The following is a 15,960-nucleotide window of genomic DNA, read 5'->3' as shown; positions in this document are numbered from 1 at the left end:
ATTTCTCAGAAATTTACATCAATGGCCATTGGCTGTGGAATTCTAAGATTCCATATTGCTGAACCATCAATAAAATTGCTAAGAATTGGAAGCAGTACTCTAAATGAAGCTACGGACAATGGAATCAAGAATGAGTTTTGGGGAAAGGAGGACCATGAGGAGTTTTATGTTGTAAAAAAAAATATAAAAATGGTTTTCATTCTGATTATAAACTCCTGAGCTTAATTTATGTGTTCTGGTAAATCTTTTCCTTGACTTACAGCATATGACCAATTGTCTGGGTCACTACTTTGCTTTTAGCCTCACCCACTGGTCTACAAAGTTCCTAAAAACAAAATAAAACAGCAGAGAAGTTCTTGCAAGCCTTCTTAACCCTATCTCAGTTATATAATTAAAAGATCACATTTAACCTCACATATTAATAACACATCAATGTCCCCTAAATCTTACTGAAAAGAAAATTGAGAATTCTGGTTTACCGCACGTAGAGAATGAAATATTGAGAACCACAATAATACAATACTTCCCAATCCCAGCTCCCTTAGTCGGCGTAGAAGGATACCATGGTAAATGGTATTGAAAGCAGCTGAGAGGTCAAGTAGCACCAAGATAGAGGAATGACCCCCATCTCGGGCTCACCAGAGATGATCCATCAGAGAGACCAAAGCAATTTCTGTGCTGTAGCCAGGCCTGCAAAACCCAATTGAAAAGGGTCTAGATAATCCATTTTATCCAACCCCATAGGAGCTTGAGCGCCACCCCTTTCTCTTCAACCATTACCACAAAGGGAAGGTTGGAGACTGGATGAAAGTTCTTTACTTCTGCTGGACCCAGGGAAGGCTTCTTGCTGGAGGGGCTTCACAACCGCCACCTTTAATGGTTGTGGGACAAACCTCTCCCTCAAGGAGGTCTTGAACAAAACCTGGAGCCAGCCTCATGACACCTCCCTGCTGGATAAAACCAGCCAGGAGGGGCACGGGTCCAACAAACAAGTGGACCAGATCATAAAATGGTGGAGAAGAGGGAAACAATATGAAGTGTTGCCATAAATATCTGACAAGGAAGGAGTAATTTTTTTGAAGTGCATTTTGTTATTAAAAAAAGAAAGAAAGAAAGAAAGAAAGAAAGAAAGAAAGAAAGAAAGAAAGAAAAAATATCTTTGGCCCAGTGACAATTTCCCTGAATTTGCAAAAGGAAACAGATTTCACCATGGCAATGATGATGGAGGATAGTACAATGAAAACAACAAACTAGTGTTTGTTGCAGCAAAACAAGAAAAGGAAAAAAAAAACTCAGCAAGAAAAATTCATGCTGGGAATATCTTTTAGTTTTTAGTTGGGGGAGCCTATCTCTGGGGTGGTAGAGGGCCAGAATATTCCGGTGCTGCTGGGGAGAGGCAGATATGATGGGAGCCATGGGATAGGCCACTCCCGGGGAATGAGGGCTTGCTGTTTGAAAGTGATCCCTTGTTCCAGCCTCATGAGCTCAGTCCGGGGTACTGGTGACGAGTGTAATCCAGACCCTGGGCTCAGGCTGCTGCTACTCAATGCCAGGCCAATTGTAAATAAAGCTCTCCTCATCCAGGATTTGTTCCTGGAGGAGGAGGCCAACCTGGTTTGTGTGTCAGAAACCTGGCTGGGCCCAGAGGTAGGAGTTCCTCTCTCTGAAATATGCCCAGCTGGGTTCCAGGTATGGCATCAGCCACAACCCCAGGGAAGGGGGGGGAGGAGTGGCTATTACAGCCAAGGAGACATTTAGCCTAGACAGACTCGCTACTCCTGAGATTGTGGGTTGTGAGTCCCTCTTTGTAAAGTTAGACCTAGGGGTTCAGGTGGGCTGGTTCCCCACATACCTGCCTCCCAGCTATGTGTCAACAGTCCTGCCTGTGTGGCTTGAGGAGGTAGCAGAGCTGGCAGTGGGGCCTGATGTAACCAGAGGGCTTTCAGAGGGTGCTGGGGTTTTTACTGGATTCACTTGTACACAGTTCGGCAGAGTCCCTCGCTGTGGCCTGGAACATATATAACTATATGTATAAATACCTTAAACAGTTTCCGAGTTTGAGCAACTCTCAAAGCCATAACTTAAACACATAAGTCTGAATTCACCCAACATTTAGTGCTAAAATGTGGTTGGCTGACACACTAAAACTGATGTGGCTTTAATGTGCTATATGAACATGATTGCCGCATGAGGAATGTCTTCTATATGTGGTTGCTTGGATCACATTGTGAAAAATGCTGACTTTTTAATGAATTTTCTTTCTGATGACATGTTAAAAAATACATACAGGTTGGCACACAGATTGATTTGGGTGGTTCTCATTCACGGGCATCAACTATTTAATGATGGGAACAAAATTGATGGACCATGACAATGCATCATAAACCTTACTCTTTCGTATATGTTCTTCATATTCATAAGCAATGACTCTTGCCTGATGAAACTTCTTCCTTTACAGCTTCCAGGAAACTAGATAAGGATGTGTAAGTTACAGTACTGTATTTGCATCATGCTGTCACAATTCAAGTTTCATCATGACCCTGTTCCTTTATGGAAAGATGTGATATATATCTCCTATAGCAAAACAAGTCTTGGGAAATATCTTTAGATCTGTCAAAACCACAATCTGTCTATCCTAAAATGGTCCATTCCAGCTTTTTGTAATCTTCAAGTATACAAAGACGACACTTCTCCCAATACCCAACAAAGGGGGATGCTCCATTGACCTTCTCTGATTTACGATTCTCAGCACAGAGTTTAGGAAAGTGCTCTCCAGGCCTTTCAGCAACTGAAGGATCCAATCACCCATTGTTTTTTAAAAAGAATGTAGAGGGACCAAATCTACATGCTGGAAGGAAACAGCAGAAGACATTCCCAGAGCTGGAATAAAATAAAATAATTCTGGAGAAGAAAACCCATCCAACATGTAAGACTCACTTCGGCAATAATTTAAGTAGAATTCACCCTTATCTGCCATGGTTGTAGAAGGCTTGGAAGATGTACCTTGTCTTCTCTTAGAATGACAACATGGCTAGATAAGGATGCCCAGGTATCCAGAAGGGCATGTGCCTCAGCATAGACTGCTTGGTAGATGTTGTAGCTCTCAGGAGACATTCCTTTCTCCGGTCAGCTTGGGAGGAAGCCGGCTGTGTTTCTTCTCACAGGGCCCCTTTTCCATGTCTTCCTTGACAATCTATAGTTTCTGACCAAACTGATTCAAGGGAATCATCCATAGTCCCAATAACTATCAGGTACATACCATTACTCAGGATTGGTGTGGATTAGAACACCTCCAAGGTCCCTTCCACTTTTGTTCTGTTTGAGTTGACCACCGTTTACTTCTTCTCTTACTCTCTGGTGCCCGAGAAAATGAGTCAATCCCCTCAAGTATTGGAAGATAGCTATCAAGTCTCCTCTAATCCTTTTTTTAAAAATAGGCTAGCCACTTCGATATAGTTAGCTCCCACAATTGTTCATGATTCCTGCTGAGTGCAGTTGGTCAGCCAATTGCAAATCTATCTGGTGGTGATGCTGCCTGTCCAACATTTTAGAGTCACCTCAGGTGTCTGTTATTTGCTTTCAGGTTCTTTAGTTGCTTTCAAATATGGACAGATGTTGTAATGGCTCTTTTCAAGGCTGCCTATCAGAGATAGTGACTGTCCTTTGGTCTAGAGTCCTCTCATCCCATTTGAAAGAAGTTCTCTGTCTTTTCATGTCTTTGATATTGGATCTTTTTGCCAATATTTGCAGATTCCTCCCACTTTATGGACAGAATCCAGTTGGTCAATGCACCTTCCTGGAATATATAAAGTTGCTCTTTTCATGATCTTTTTTTTTTTTTGTGAATAGGATACAGCCCGGTCATCTCTCAAGCTGCTTTCTTCTTTCGAATAACGAATAGTCCTGTTAAATCTGAAAAGTGAGTAAGTCTGCAGAAGTTTTGAATAAATGTTTTTTTTAAAGAGAATTAGATGATTTTTAGGAAAGGGACTAGAATTTCTTGCTTTTCTTCTGGGTGCTTAATTCTATTTAGGCTAGTTAGTTCTATTCCAGGCTAAACATACATAAAGAAACAACAATTTCTTCAGCCATAATAGGAAATGCCTGCTAGAGTTTGAGACACAGAGAACAAGGGTGTATTATAATATTATGGTTAGGACGAAGTTCCCCAACCTTTTCATCTGTGTGGACTGCTGGGGTAGGGTGGAGTGTAGAAGGTAATATGTTTGTGTGGCAGGCACACAGGCTTGCTGTTTGCGTGAGTGGGGAATGCGTGTATGCTCACACACTCACTTGCCACCTCCACAGCCCAGATCCATAAGGCTCAAGGCCTGGTAGTCGGCCATGTTAGGGGTTAGGGGAATGTAGTTGTTGTAAAAAATATTTCTGAGGCTAGCCTTTGTGTGAAAGAAAATAGGAAATCCCATGGTGATTAAAAAACTGAGTTCCTGGGTTAAGAGGCAGAAGTTGAATGTGTACTTTTTTATCTTTTCAATTGTACCTGACTTGTAATATTATTTCTCAACTTTGGTGATTTTAATATGTGGGGACTTCAACTCCCAAAATTCTGGGACTGGAAGGAAGTCCACACATCTTGGTGGTCAGGTGACTCATCGGGAATGCTTGGTGGTCAGGGCATGCCTAAGGTGACCCAATTTTAACATTGATAAAGTGGGACACCACTGATGGGGGTGGGGGGATGGGGGGGGATTTCGTGATTAAAAATTGGTCTAAATTGTAAAAGCCTCTGTAAAAGCCTTCAGAGGCATGCAAGAGTGATTGTTGGTACAGAAATTTGATAAGTCAGTCAAATCTGGGTGATCTTTACATTTGAGAGTTGAATGTTAAATTTAAAAAAATGAAAGAGGTACAGAACGATTAGTAATAGAAAATTACTTGGAAATCTAAAAAGAAGCATGGATAGAAGGAATAAGAAAAAAACCCCAGAATTTAGGACTTGATACTGGGAAGTTTAAAAATTGCAGCCATAAAACCAAGGATGAATCTGGTCAATGTATTAATAGCTTGTCTATTTATTTTTTTATTTATTCGATTTTTATGCCGCCCTTCTCTTTAGACTCAGGGCGGCTTGCAACATGTTAGCAATAGCACTTCTTAACAGAGCCAGCATATTGCCCCAACAATCCGGGTCCTCATTTTACCCACCTCGGAAGGATGGAAGGCTGAGTCAACCTTGAGCCGGTGATGAGATTTGAACCACTGACCTTCAGATCTACAGTCAGCTTCAGTGGCCTGCAGTACAGCACTCTACCTGCTGCACCACCCCGGCTCATATGTCTATGTTGAGATGTAGACTATTTGGCAGTATCAATTCAAACTGGGGATTTTTACTTTAAATTGCAAACATTACAGACATTTATATTTTTTTAAAAACTAAGAGGTCCATTCTTACTTTATTCATGTTGCACACTAACTCTCTTAAGGTAAACCAACAAGTCTGCCTGGATTGCAAAAATCCACACAACCATTGCAAAGGACTTAACTTTCCAGCTGCCATTCGGATTTTTTGCAACCCAGATCTTGTCACAGGACTGAATGTTTAGTTGACTAAACTTGTAGTTTCAAACTAAATTTTGCTCTCTCACTTCCGCCCTCTCTCTTTCTTTCTCTCTCTTTTCCTCCCTCCCTTTCTCTCTATTTCTCTGTCCTCCCTTTCTTTCTCTCTCTCTTTCTCTCTCTTCCTTCCTCCCAAAAGATTTTTAAGTGCCCTACAGAGTAGCACCCTCTTGTGTCCATGTGTGCTGCAGGCAGGTTCCTCTGGGCCTAAAATGTTGGACTGGACTGGCTAGCAGGCTACCCCTGGGTCCTAGCTGCCACCCTTTTCCGTTTCCTCCAACAAATAAGCTGAGTGTCAGCATTCTAAATAGCATCTGAGAAATAAAACAAGTCCCAGTCCAATTCTCTCAATCAGAGCTTGATTTATTAACAGAACCATGTAAGCTACGCCATTGTCATTCCGATTCTGAGTACTTTTTATTTATTTATTTAATTTATTTATTTAGTCCAATACATAATACACATTGAAGAGAATAGATATGTAGTAATATAAGTAAAGAAAAGAATAGAAGAAAAGATATAAAAGTATAGGTGAACAAATTTGAAACGAAGAAAAGATAAATGAGATAAGGAGAGACAATTGGACAGGGGACAGAAGGCACAATGGTGCACTTATGCACGCCCCGTACGGACCTCTAAGGAACCTGGAGAGGTCAATCGTGGATAGTCTAAGGGAAAAATGTTGGGGGTTAGGGGTTGACACTACTGAGTCAGGTAATGAGTTCCATGCTTCGACAACTCGGTTGCTGAAGTCATATTTTTTACAGTCAAGTTTACTTCCCAGAATCCCACCTAGGTTAAGGTTCATCTTACATCCCCCACACCCACAAGTTCATCATGAGAGCCAGTCTGTGTGCAGGAGCTTATCAACTTCCTCTTCTCTTCAGTTGAGGCAGAACAAACGGTGACCTTGGCTTGGAGAAAGGAATCTTTGGTTGTGTCTAGTAACTTTCCCCTCTGACTACTCACTACCCCTCCCATCCCCCCTTGTGTTGTGTCAGGCTGAACTCTCTAACTCCACATGAAGACTTCGGCCTGACAGGAGGCCTCCCTTCACAAAGAACCATCTCCTGGAAAATTAGAATAAACACATAGGGGTTAGTATCAGTTAAGACATTTCAGTTTAGTTGGATAAGTTTCATGAAACCGTTTAATTAATCTATCAGATTTGACATCCCGGCTCTTAACCCAGGTTGCTTCTGACTGGGGATACCCTTTCCAATGAATCAAGTACTGCAGTTTTCCTTGGAAAATGTGGGAATCTAATTTTTTTTTGACTTCATAGTGAGTCTCCCCCCGAATCACTAGGGGGGAGGCGGCGGTTGTGTATATGGCCTAATGTTGGACCCGATCACAGGCTTTAGCAGGCTGCAGTGAAATATGGGATGAATCCTCCCTAGGATTCTAGGCAATGTGAGCTGCACCGTGACTGGGTTTATTACTTTCACAATTGGGAAAGGACCTAAAAATTTTGGACCTATTTTTTTGCTAGGCAGCCTTAGCCGGATATATTTTGTTGAGAGGAAAACTTTATCTCCCACTTTAAAAGGGGGTTGAGGAGATCGGTGTTTGTCTGCTTGATTCTTGCAAGCTTTTGTGGCCTCTGTTAGCTCCTTCTTGGTGTCCTCCCATCTTCTCTTCAGTTTCTCCATCCACTCCACCAATGTGATGGACGAAGGAGGTTCAATATGGTAGGGAAGGTTTGCCTATTTGCCGATGACTCTAAAGTGTGCAATAGGGTTGATATTCCTGGAGGTGTCTGTAATATGGTAAATGATTTAGCTTTACTAGATAAATGGTCAAAGTAATGGAAACTGCAGTTTAATGTTTCCAAATGTAAAATAATGCACTTGGGGAAAGTTAGTAAATACTTCAGAAGAAAAGGATTTAGGGGTAGTGATTTCTGACAGTCTCAAAATGGGTGAACAGTGCAGTCAGGCAGTAGGGAAAGCAAGTAGGATGCTTGGCTGCATAGCTAGAGGTATAACAAGCAGGAAGAGGGAGATTATGATCCCGCTATATAGAATGCTGATGAGACCACATTTGGAATACTGTGTTCAGTTCTGGCGACCTCACCTACAAAAAGATATTGACAAAATTGAACAGGTCCAAAGACGGGCTACAAGAATGGTGGAAGGTCTTAAGCATAAAACATATCAGGAAAGACTTAATGAACTCAATCTGTATAGTCTGGAGGACAGAAGGAAAAGGGGGGACATGATCGAAACATTTAAATATATTAAAGGGTTAAATAAGGTCCAGGAGGGAAGTGTTTTTAATAGGAAAGTGAACACAAGGACAAGGGGACACAATCTGAAGTTAGTTGGGGGAAAGATCAAAAGCAACATGAGAAAATATTATTTTACTGAAAGAGTAGTAGATCCTTGGAACAAACTTCCAGCAGACGTGGTAGATAAATCCACAGTAACTGAATTTAAACATACCTGGGATAAACATATATCCATCCTAAAATAAAATACAGAAAATAGTATAAGGGCAGACTAGATGGACCATGAGGTCTTTTTCTGCCGTCAGACTTCTATGTTTCTATGTTTCTAATAGGTAGTTCCGGCATGGGAACAAAATCTTGTCCACTGGTGACCTGGAAAGGAGTTAATCCTGTACTGCTGTGTACAGAGTTGTTGTATGCTACTTCTGCAAAAGGCAGTAGTTCAGCCCAATTGATTTGTTGGTAACTCACATAACATCTGTTCCACTTGGGCGTTAGCTCTTTCTGCTGCTCCATTTGGGGAAGGGTGAAACACAGAACTGAGTCCTTGGGTGGAACCAATGGTACGGACAAATTCTCTCCAGAACTTGGCGGAGAATTGGACCCCTCGATCTGATATAATCCTACGGGGAACTCCATGCAATCTGTAAATGTGTTTTAAGAATAACTTGGCCAGATGTCTGGCTGTGGGAAGTCCTGAACAAGCGATGAAATGAGCTTGTTTGGAGAACAAATCGATAACAGTCCAAATAATGGTGGTTCCCTTGCTCTCAGGGAGTTCCACAATAAAATCCATTGCTATCTCTTCCCAGGGCCTGCTAGGGTTGGCGACTTGCTGTAACAACCCTGAGGGTTTACCAGGCCTATGTTTCCTGGTGGCGCAGGTGGCACAACTGTCCATACGACTTTGAGTTACAGTGTTTCTGTACTGGTCCTTAGTTTGCTTCACCTGGAGAAGTTTCCTATTGTTGACTCTATCAATGTTGATTCTTTGCTCTCCTTCACATAGTCAGCTAATGCATGCTTCTCTTCTTCCACTACCTGCTTCACTTGCAAAAGTCCTCTGCCGCCTATTTTCCTTGGTAAATACAGCCTGTCAATGTCACTGCGGGGGTGTAGTGCATGAAGGATGCATAATTTTGTGGTTTTCCTGTCCAGGTTTTCCAACTCTGCTTATTATTATTATTATTATTATTATTATTATTATTATTATTATTATTATTATTATTAATTTGATTTGTATGCCGTCCCTCTCCGAGGACTCGGAGTGGCTCGCCTGCCTTTCACGTGGCCTTCCACTTGCCTGCCTTTGCAAGGTGGCTGGGGGGAGGATGACAACTAGAAAGGCACGTGAAAGGCAGGAAAGCATGTCAGGGCTGTGGATGGGGAATGGAATAAGGAAGGCAGATTGGTATGATGGTGGGAGGCTGGGCAGCTAGATAGACTGCGACTTCGCAGGCTTACCTGGCAGGCAGATCAGGGGCGCAGGGATTCAGGAAGGCAAGCTGCAGAGCAGAGACTGGGCAGGGCAGGGTGAGTGAGCGGCGACCAGGGGAGCAGTTCGAGGGCATGGCCAGCTAGCCATCGGTACTGGTTCTGCAAACCACCGGTGACTACTGCTACTGGTATAAAAGATCCAGTCTCACCTGGGAGCATTTCACCCCTACTCCAAGGTCCTTGACAGAGTGAGGGTCATCTACAAAGTTTTATCCACCTAGCTTGTATTTTGTGTTTTGAGTGGGGTTTTTTTCAAATGTGTAAGACAGAACTATGTTGGTTGAGATTTGAAGTTGCCATTTGTTTGACCATTCTTACAAATAGTCAAGGTCTTTTTGTAGGGTAGTAGCATTGTTATTTATTTTCCAGTTATTTTAGTTAATTTACAAGATAGGGCTTAGTACACCAAGTTCCAGAATAGAATTTTGGAGTAAGTTAGAAAATTAGAACACAGATAATATATAACAACGCTGTATTGGAAACCTTGGAGAAGATGTACTAGCAATTCTGTGTTAAACTGTCTATTCACTGAGCAAGGGGATTAGTAATCAAGAGTTCTAAGCGGTTCTCCTAGAAAGTTCTTCATGTATCACAGAGAAGGGCAAGGTTCACCAAGTCATTTCCTGGTCACCAGTGATGTCCTCAGCAAAAAAGTATCCCCAACATCATAATAAATTAATCATCAATTGGCATAAAGTGGGCTTATATGGTAATTGACTAATTTCATATCGGTTGTAATTATTTCCAGGTCCACTGAATTGTCCTACTGCTGCAATGCCTTGTCTACTATGTCCTTCTCTCCTGTGCTGCCTCCTCATCCTCTTTCCATTAGCCTCCGGTTCTGCTTCTAATGAGGACACAGTGGTCATAACCAGCAGTGGCCCTATTAAGGGCAAGCAGTTCCTATCTGACCTTGGATCTGTGACAGTCTATCTAGGCATTCCTTATGCTGAGCCTCCCCTGGAGAAGTTGCGTTTCCAGAAACCTCTCCCACATCAGCCATGGAATCAAACATTGGAAGCCACCAGTTTTGGCAATTCCTGTCCTCAATTTATTTTCCAGGATATCCCTGAAGCAGAGATATGGTCTCCTAAAACACCACTGTCAGAAGATTGCCTTTCCCTCAACATCTGGGTGCCACACCCACAATCTTCTTCACCAGTGCCAGTTTTGGTCTGGATACATGGAGGGGGATATTTAATGGGCACATCTTCAGTGGACATCTTCAATGGCACACATTTGGCTGCCACTGAGAACGTCATTGTGGTCACTATCAATTATCGCTTGGGAGCCCTGGGCTTTCTGTACTTGCCACCAGCTGCTCCAGGGAACCTAGGCTTATGGGACCAACAACTGGCCCTGGAGTGGATAAAAGAGAATGCAGCGGTCTTTGGGGGAGATCCTTCTCAGGTGACCATTTTTGGATGCAGTGCTGGAGGAGCTTCTGTGAATTTCCACCTTCTCGCACCGAAAAGCCAGGACCTTTTTGCCCAAGCAGTGATCCAGAGTGGAACATCTAATGCCTTCTGGGCTTGGAGGTCTCCTGAGGAAGCCAGACAAAAATCACTGGAATTTGTTCATCTGCTAGGTTGCTCCGAGGACAATAATATCAGCATAGTGCATTGTATGCAAACAAAAAATGTTTCTGAATTTATTCTCCATGAAATATCTCTGTTCCTCAAAGGTGGCTTCATTTTGAATGTTCCCTTCCGGCCAACCGTAGATGGGGAGTTTTTGCTTGGTGACCCAGAAAAGCTCATGGAGGAGGGGAAAATTCAGGTCAAACCAGTCCTCATAGGTGCAACCTCTGATGAAGCGACCATATTTGCCCACAATGTTTTCCCTAACATAACTGACAATCTCATCAATCAGGAGCAGCTTCTGAAAGGGATAGGGCTGTTGGTGCCAAATGCAACTGAAGATTTTATTCGGACGATTGCATCGAGATACAGTGAAGGACAACACGGCCCAGCACAATTCCGCTCCGCTCTGTCCCACTTCTATACAGATCGGATGTTTTCGTGCCCATTGTGGGAAGCTGCAGGAAATATCAGGAAAACTGGGACTCCTGTATATTCCTATTTATTTGCACATCGCCCTTCATGGACAACCTGGCCTGAATGGACTGGGGCATCTCACAGTGCTGAGGTTCCTTTTGTTTTTGGAACCATTGAATCAATAATGCCCGTCAATCAAACATACACAGAGGCTGAAGCCAGACTGAGCCGTAAGATGATGCACTACTGGGCAGAGTTTGCCAGAACAGGGTAAGTGATTCACTTTTCTTCTATAAATTTGTGTTGAAAGCTGTCACCACCCTCGCCATTCAACAAATGCACTTTATATCTAAAGTAATGCAGCCCTTAATAATAATATGAATATAGAATGTTGCTTGTTTTCAATCCAGGCAAGGCGCTTACACTCCTCCACTCGTAACAGAATACCTTACGAAAATAGACTAACTATCCTGGATCTTGAAAGCTTAAAACTTAAGTATTGCCCACAAGATCATATGCTGCAACGTCCTTCCGGTCAATGACTACTTCAGCTTCAACAGCAACAACACAAGAGCACACAACAGATTCAAACTTAACATCAACCGCTCCAAGCTTGACTGTAAAAAATATGACTTTAACAATCGAGTTGTCAAAGCGTGGAACACATTGCCAGACTCAGTAGTGTCAGCCCCAAGCCCCAAACATTTCTCCCTAAGACTCTCCACGATTGACCTCTCCAAGTTCCTAAGAGGCCAGTAAGGGGCGTACATAAGTGCACTGATGTGTCTATCGTCCCCTGTCCAATCTTCTTTCCTTATCTCATATATCATACATTTTCTCTCCTTTCCTCCAACCTCTCTTCTTTCTTACTTTCTATCATTATATATATTACTTAATGTCTATTCTCCTTCATATGTATTGTATATTGGACAAAGAATAAATAAATAATAATAAATAAATAAAAATAATTGTAATCCTGTACAAGCAGGGGTGACATTCAAATGTTTCCCCTGCTGGTTCTGTGGACGTGGCTTGGTGGGTGTGGTTTGGTGGGGGTCATGTGACTGAGTGGGCATGGCCAACTTGATGTCACTCACAGCACGATGGGGTGTCACCACCCCACCAAGGCACACCCACAAAACCGACAGAAAACTTTGACCACGTCTTCTAGTGTTCAAACTGGCTGTTTCTTGTCTCCTTCTCATGCTTGCTCTGTGTGTATGAACCCCAGGAGAGAAGGAGTGAGTGGGAGGAGTAGGGAGGGGAGGGGTCAATCAGTGGTGTGATTTACTGGTTCACCAAACTGCACATAATCACTGCCCCCTGTTCTGTAGAAACTAAACCTGCTGAATTTCACTCCTGCTCTATTCAATTCTGCAGAAGAGGCTGTCCAATCTCTTCTTAAAAACCTTCAGCGATGAAGCACACACAGCTTCTCAAGGCAAGCTGTTCCACTGATCAATTGTTCTCACTGTCAGGAAATTTCTCCTTATTTCTAGGTTGGTTCTCTCCTTGATTAGTTTCAATCAATGTCCCTTTCTTTGTCCACAGGAATCCCACTGGGTCAGCAGCCACCAAGGATGAGTGGCCACTCTATAATGCCACAGAGCAGAATTTCTTCCTTCTTCATATTGAGCCATTCCAGGAAAGGGTGATAGAGCACTGTGGTTTTTTAAAGAGCCTTTTTTCAAAGGCTGAAGAGACAGGTAAGTTCAGCTATTAGTTCTGCCTTTGGAAGGGAGTAGTGGTTGATGAAAAATATATTTTTAAAAACCATTTATATATCAAATATAGAGATCACCCATCTCACTCATAGAGCAATGTTTAAGAATTGATTATATTGCCAGTCTTTACTGAAGCATACTCATTTGATTTTACACTGGGCAATTTTGTTCTGCTAGCGATAAATTTTGTAAATTTTGCAAGCACATTTCATAACATCCCAAGTGTTGGTCTCTACTAATGTCCTCTATGTAAATCTTATTTGTTCACGTAAAGCTAACAACAAGAACAATAATGAATCCTGAAACGTCTGGATCACCATTTGACCACCATTGTCATTGACAAAATCCCTCTTACTCAAATGCAAAAGGCAGCTTTATTTAATACCAACAAAAAATATCTGTCCATTCCAGCTTTTTTGGGAAGGACAGAGTTGATGAACAAAACATATCAAATCCAGTCTAAACATCTGACTGATCATGTGAGGAACAATAATGTTTTCATATATATATATATTTGATAAATATATACCGGTTTTTTCCTGAAAATAAGATCCTGTCTTATTATTTATTTATTTATTTATTTATTTATTTATTTATTTATTTATTTATTTATTTATTTATTTATTTATTTATTTATTTATTTATTTATTTATTTATTTATTTATTTATTTATTACCTATCATCTATCTATCTATCTATCTATCTATCTATCTATCTATCTATCTATCTATCTATCTATCTATCTATCCCACATCATTTTGCTGTTAAAATAATAAATTTGTTAGATCTTGATTTGAGACAGGCTTTTAATTAATCCCCCTCCCTCAAAAAGAATCTCTTAAGAAATACTGTTTCAATTCTTAGGATAAAAATCCTTTTATTTTCACAGCAACCTGAAAACTTCATGCAATATGAAAAAATAAAGGAAAATTAATAGAGGAAATTTTGCTATAATCTAATGACTCACATATCCTTTTCCCAGTGGCAGGTTTGATATTCTAGGTATTGTAATAAAAATTATTTTAATATATCCTGATATGGAAAAACCAGTTTGATTTATGTTAATTGCTTATTTAGTATCTTATGACTATCACTAAGTGTTATGATTTCTGATCAATGTATCTTATGATGATTATGATTTATAACTTGTTGCTTGTATGTATGTATGTATGTATGTATGTATGTATGTATGTATGTATGTACGTACATACGTACGTACGTACGTACGTACGTATGTATGTATGTATGTATGTATGTATGTATACTAAGAGCTTATGCACCAGATACAAATTCCTTGTGTGTCATACTTGGCCAATAAAGAATTGTTCTCTTCTGTTCTCTTCTTCTCTAGTCTTATTTTTTGTGCTCTAAAAATATCAGTAAATATCATGCATTCTTTGTGTCCAGTAATATTCCTTTACTTTAAAAGCATATACAGTACTATTTAATGATGGGAACAAAAATGATGGACCATGACAATACATCATAAACCTTACTCTTTCGTATATGTTCTTCACATTCAGCAGCACTCACTCTTGCCTGATGAAACTTTTCTTCCTTTACAGCTTCCAGGAGACTAGATAAGGATGTGTAAGTTACAGTATTTGCATCACGCTGTTCATGTTTCATCATGACTCTGTTCCTTTATGGAAACATATGATATATCTCTCCTATAGCAAAACAAGTCTTGGGAAATATCTTTAGATCTGTCTAAACCACAATCTGTCCTAAAATGGTCCATTCCAGCTTTTTGTAATCTTCAAGTATACAAACACGACACTTCTCCCAATACCCAACAAAGGGGGATGCTCCATTGACCTTCTCTGATTTACAATTCTCAGCAGAGTTTAGGAAAGTGCTCTCTAGGCCTTTCAGCAACTGAAGGACCCAATCACCCATTGTTTTTAAAAAAGAATGTAGAGGGACCAAATCTACATGCTGGAAGGAAACAGGAGAAGACATTCCCAGAGCAGGAATAAAATAAAATAATTCTGGAGAAGAAAACCCATCCAACATGTAAGTGAAAAGTATTGAGACGCCAGACCAAGTGCTAAACAACGGTTCCCTTTATTCAGCTCTTTCTTGCAAGTGACAGTCAGCTGGGAACTCGCCAGCCGGCAATGGGAAACTCGGCTCTATTTATACTCTTGAGGCTCGCGCCAAAAGAGCTGTCCCGCATCTGAGCCAATCAGACGCAACCTTGTCTTTTCAATCTGCCTGGAGACAGCATTCTCCTCAGGCAACTATTTACATGTCATATTTACATACTTAACACCCCTCCCTCCTTAGTCAATTGCATACTGTCCATCAGTTGAGCCATGTGATGAAATCCTCCAATCGAGTGGGTCTGCGCGAGGCTCGCTCAGACCTGCGCAGATCAGTAGAGTCAGGGACTTCGTTGGTGGAGGTTGGCTCTCTGTCGGATCCGGAACATGGCTGGGCCCGAGTGGGGGCTCCGGCCTGCTGCGCTGTCCGAGATGGAGCTGAATCGATGTCGGAGGAGGACGATGGTGGCTCGTCGGTGTCGTGGGAACGTTCCAGCCTCGGTAAGCCCAAATTTACATCCAATAACTCAGGCTGCACATAAGAGTCTGCTTTGGGGGAAGATGTTACAATGGCGGTTTGCTTATTATCAGAGTTAATCCGCCCTCTTAAGTAATCAATGTGCCGTTTCCAAGTACGGCCAGCCTCTGTTTGTACTAAATATGTTTTCGGCCCCGTTTGTTGAATGATTTTCCCTTTTACCCATTGAACTCCCCCATCAAAATTCCTGGCAAATACACATTGGCCTAGATACATGCTTCTTTCTGGTAATACAGACATCTCACCTTGACCCATGGTATTGGAATAGCGAGGGTGCAACCTGTCTAAAGGAGACCTTAGTTTTCGCCCCATTAAGACTTCTGCAGGGCTTTTATGGGAGGCAGCATTAGGT

General features: G+C 41.6%; 2 protein-coding genes across 3 annotated transcripts in view; both read left to right on the top strand.

The window, feature by feature from the left end:
* The window catches only part of LOC139160210 (cholinesterase-like), a 116,195-nt gene that overhangs the window by 86,755 nt on the left and 13,480 nt on the right, over positions 1 to 15,960 (top strand). The gene's annotated exons all lie outside the window — the stretch shown is intronic.
* LOC139160217 (cholinesterase-like) lies at positions 3,829 to 14,361 on the top strand. Of its 2 annotated transcripts, none has more exons than XM_070737862.1 (4): positions 3,829 to 3,919; positions 10,053 to 11,571; positions 12,853 to 13,007; positions 13,915 to 14,361. In XM_070737862.1, exons 2-4 carry the CDS (start codon positions 10,079 to 10,081, stop codon positions 13,920 to 13,922), a joined length of 1,656 nt encoding a protein of 551 aa, XP_070593963.1. In that variant the 5' UTR covers positions 3,829 to 3,919; positions 10,053 to 10,078; the 3' UTR covers positions 13,923 to 14,361. The 2 variants fall into 2 exon arrangements, with proteins under 2 accessions (XP_070593963.1, XP_070593964.1); XM_070737863.1 differs by having other exon boundaries at positions 3,852 to 3,923.

The sequence above is a fragment of the Erythrolamprus reginae genome, chromosome 2 (genome assembly GCF_031021105.1).
Source record: "Erythrolamprus reginae isolate rEryReg1 chromosome 2, rEryReg1.hap1, whole genome shotgun sequence".
Taxonomy (NCBI): Eukaryota; Metazoa; Chordata; class Lepidosauria; order Squamata; family Dipsadidae; genus Erythrolamprus; species Erythrolamprus reginae.
Note: the sequence above shows the minus strand (reverse complement) of the source record. Positions and strands in the feature narration are given on the sequence as shown.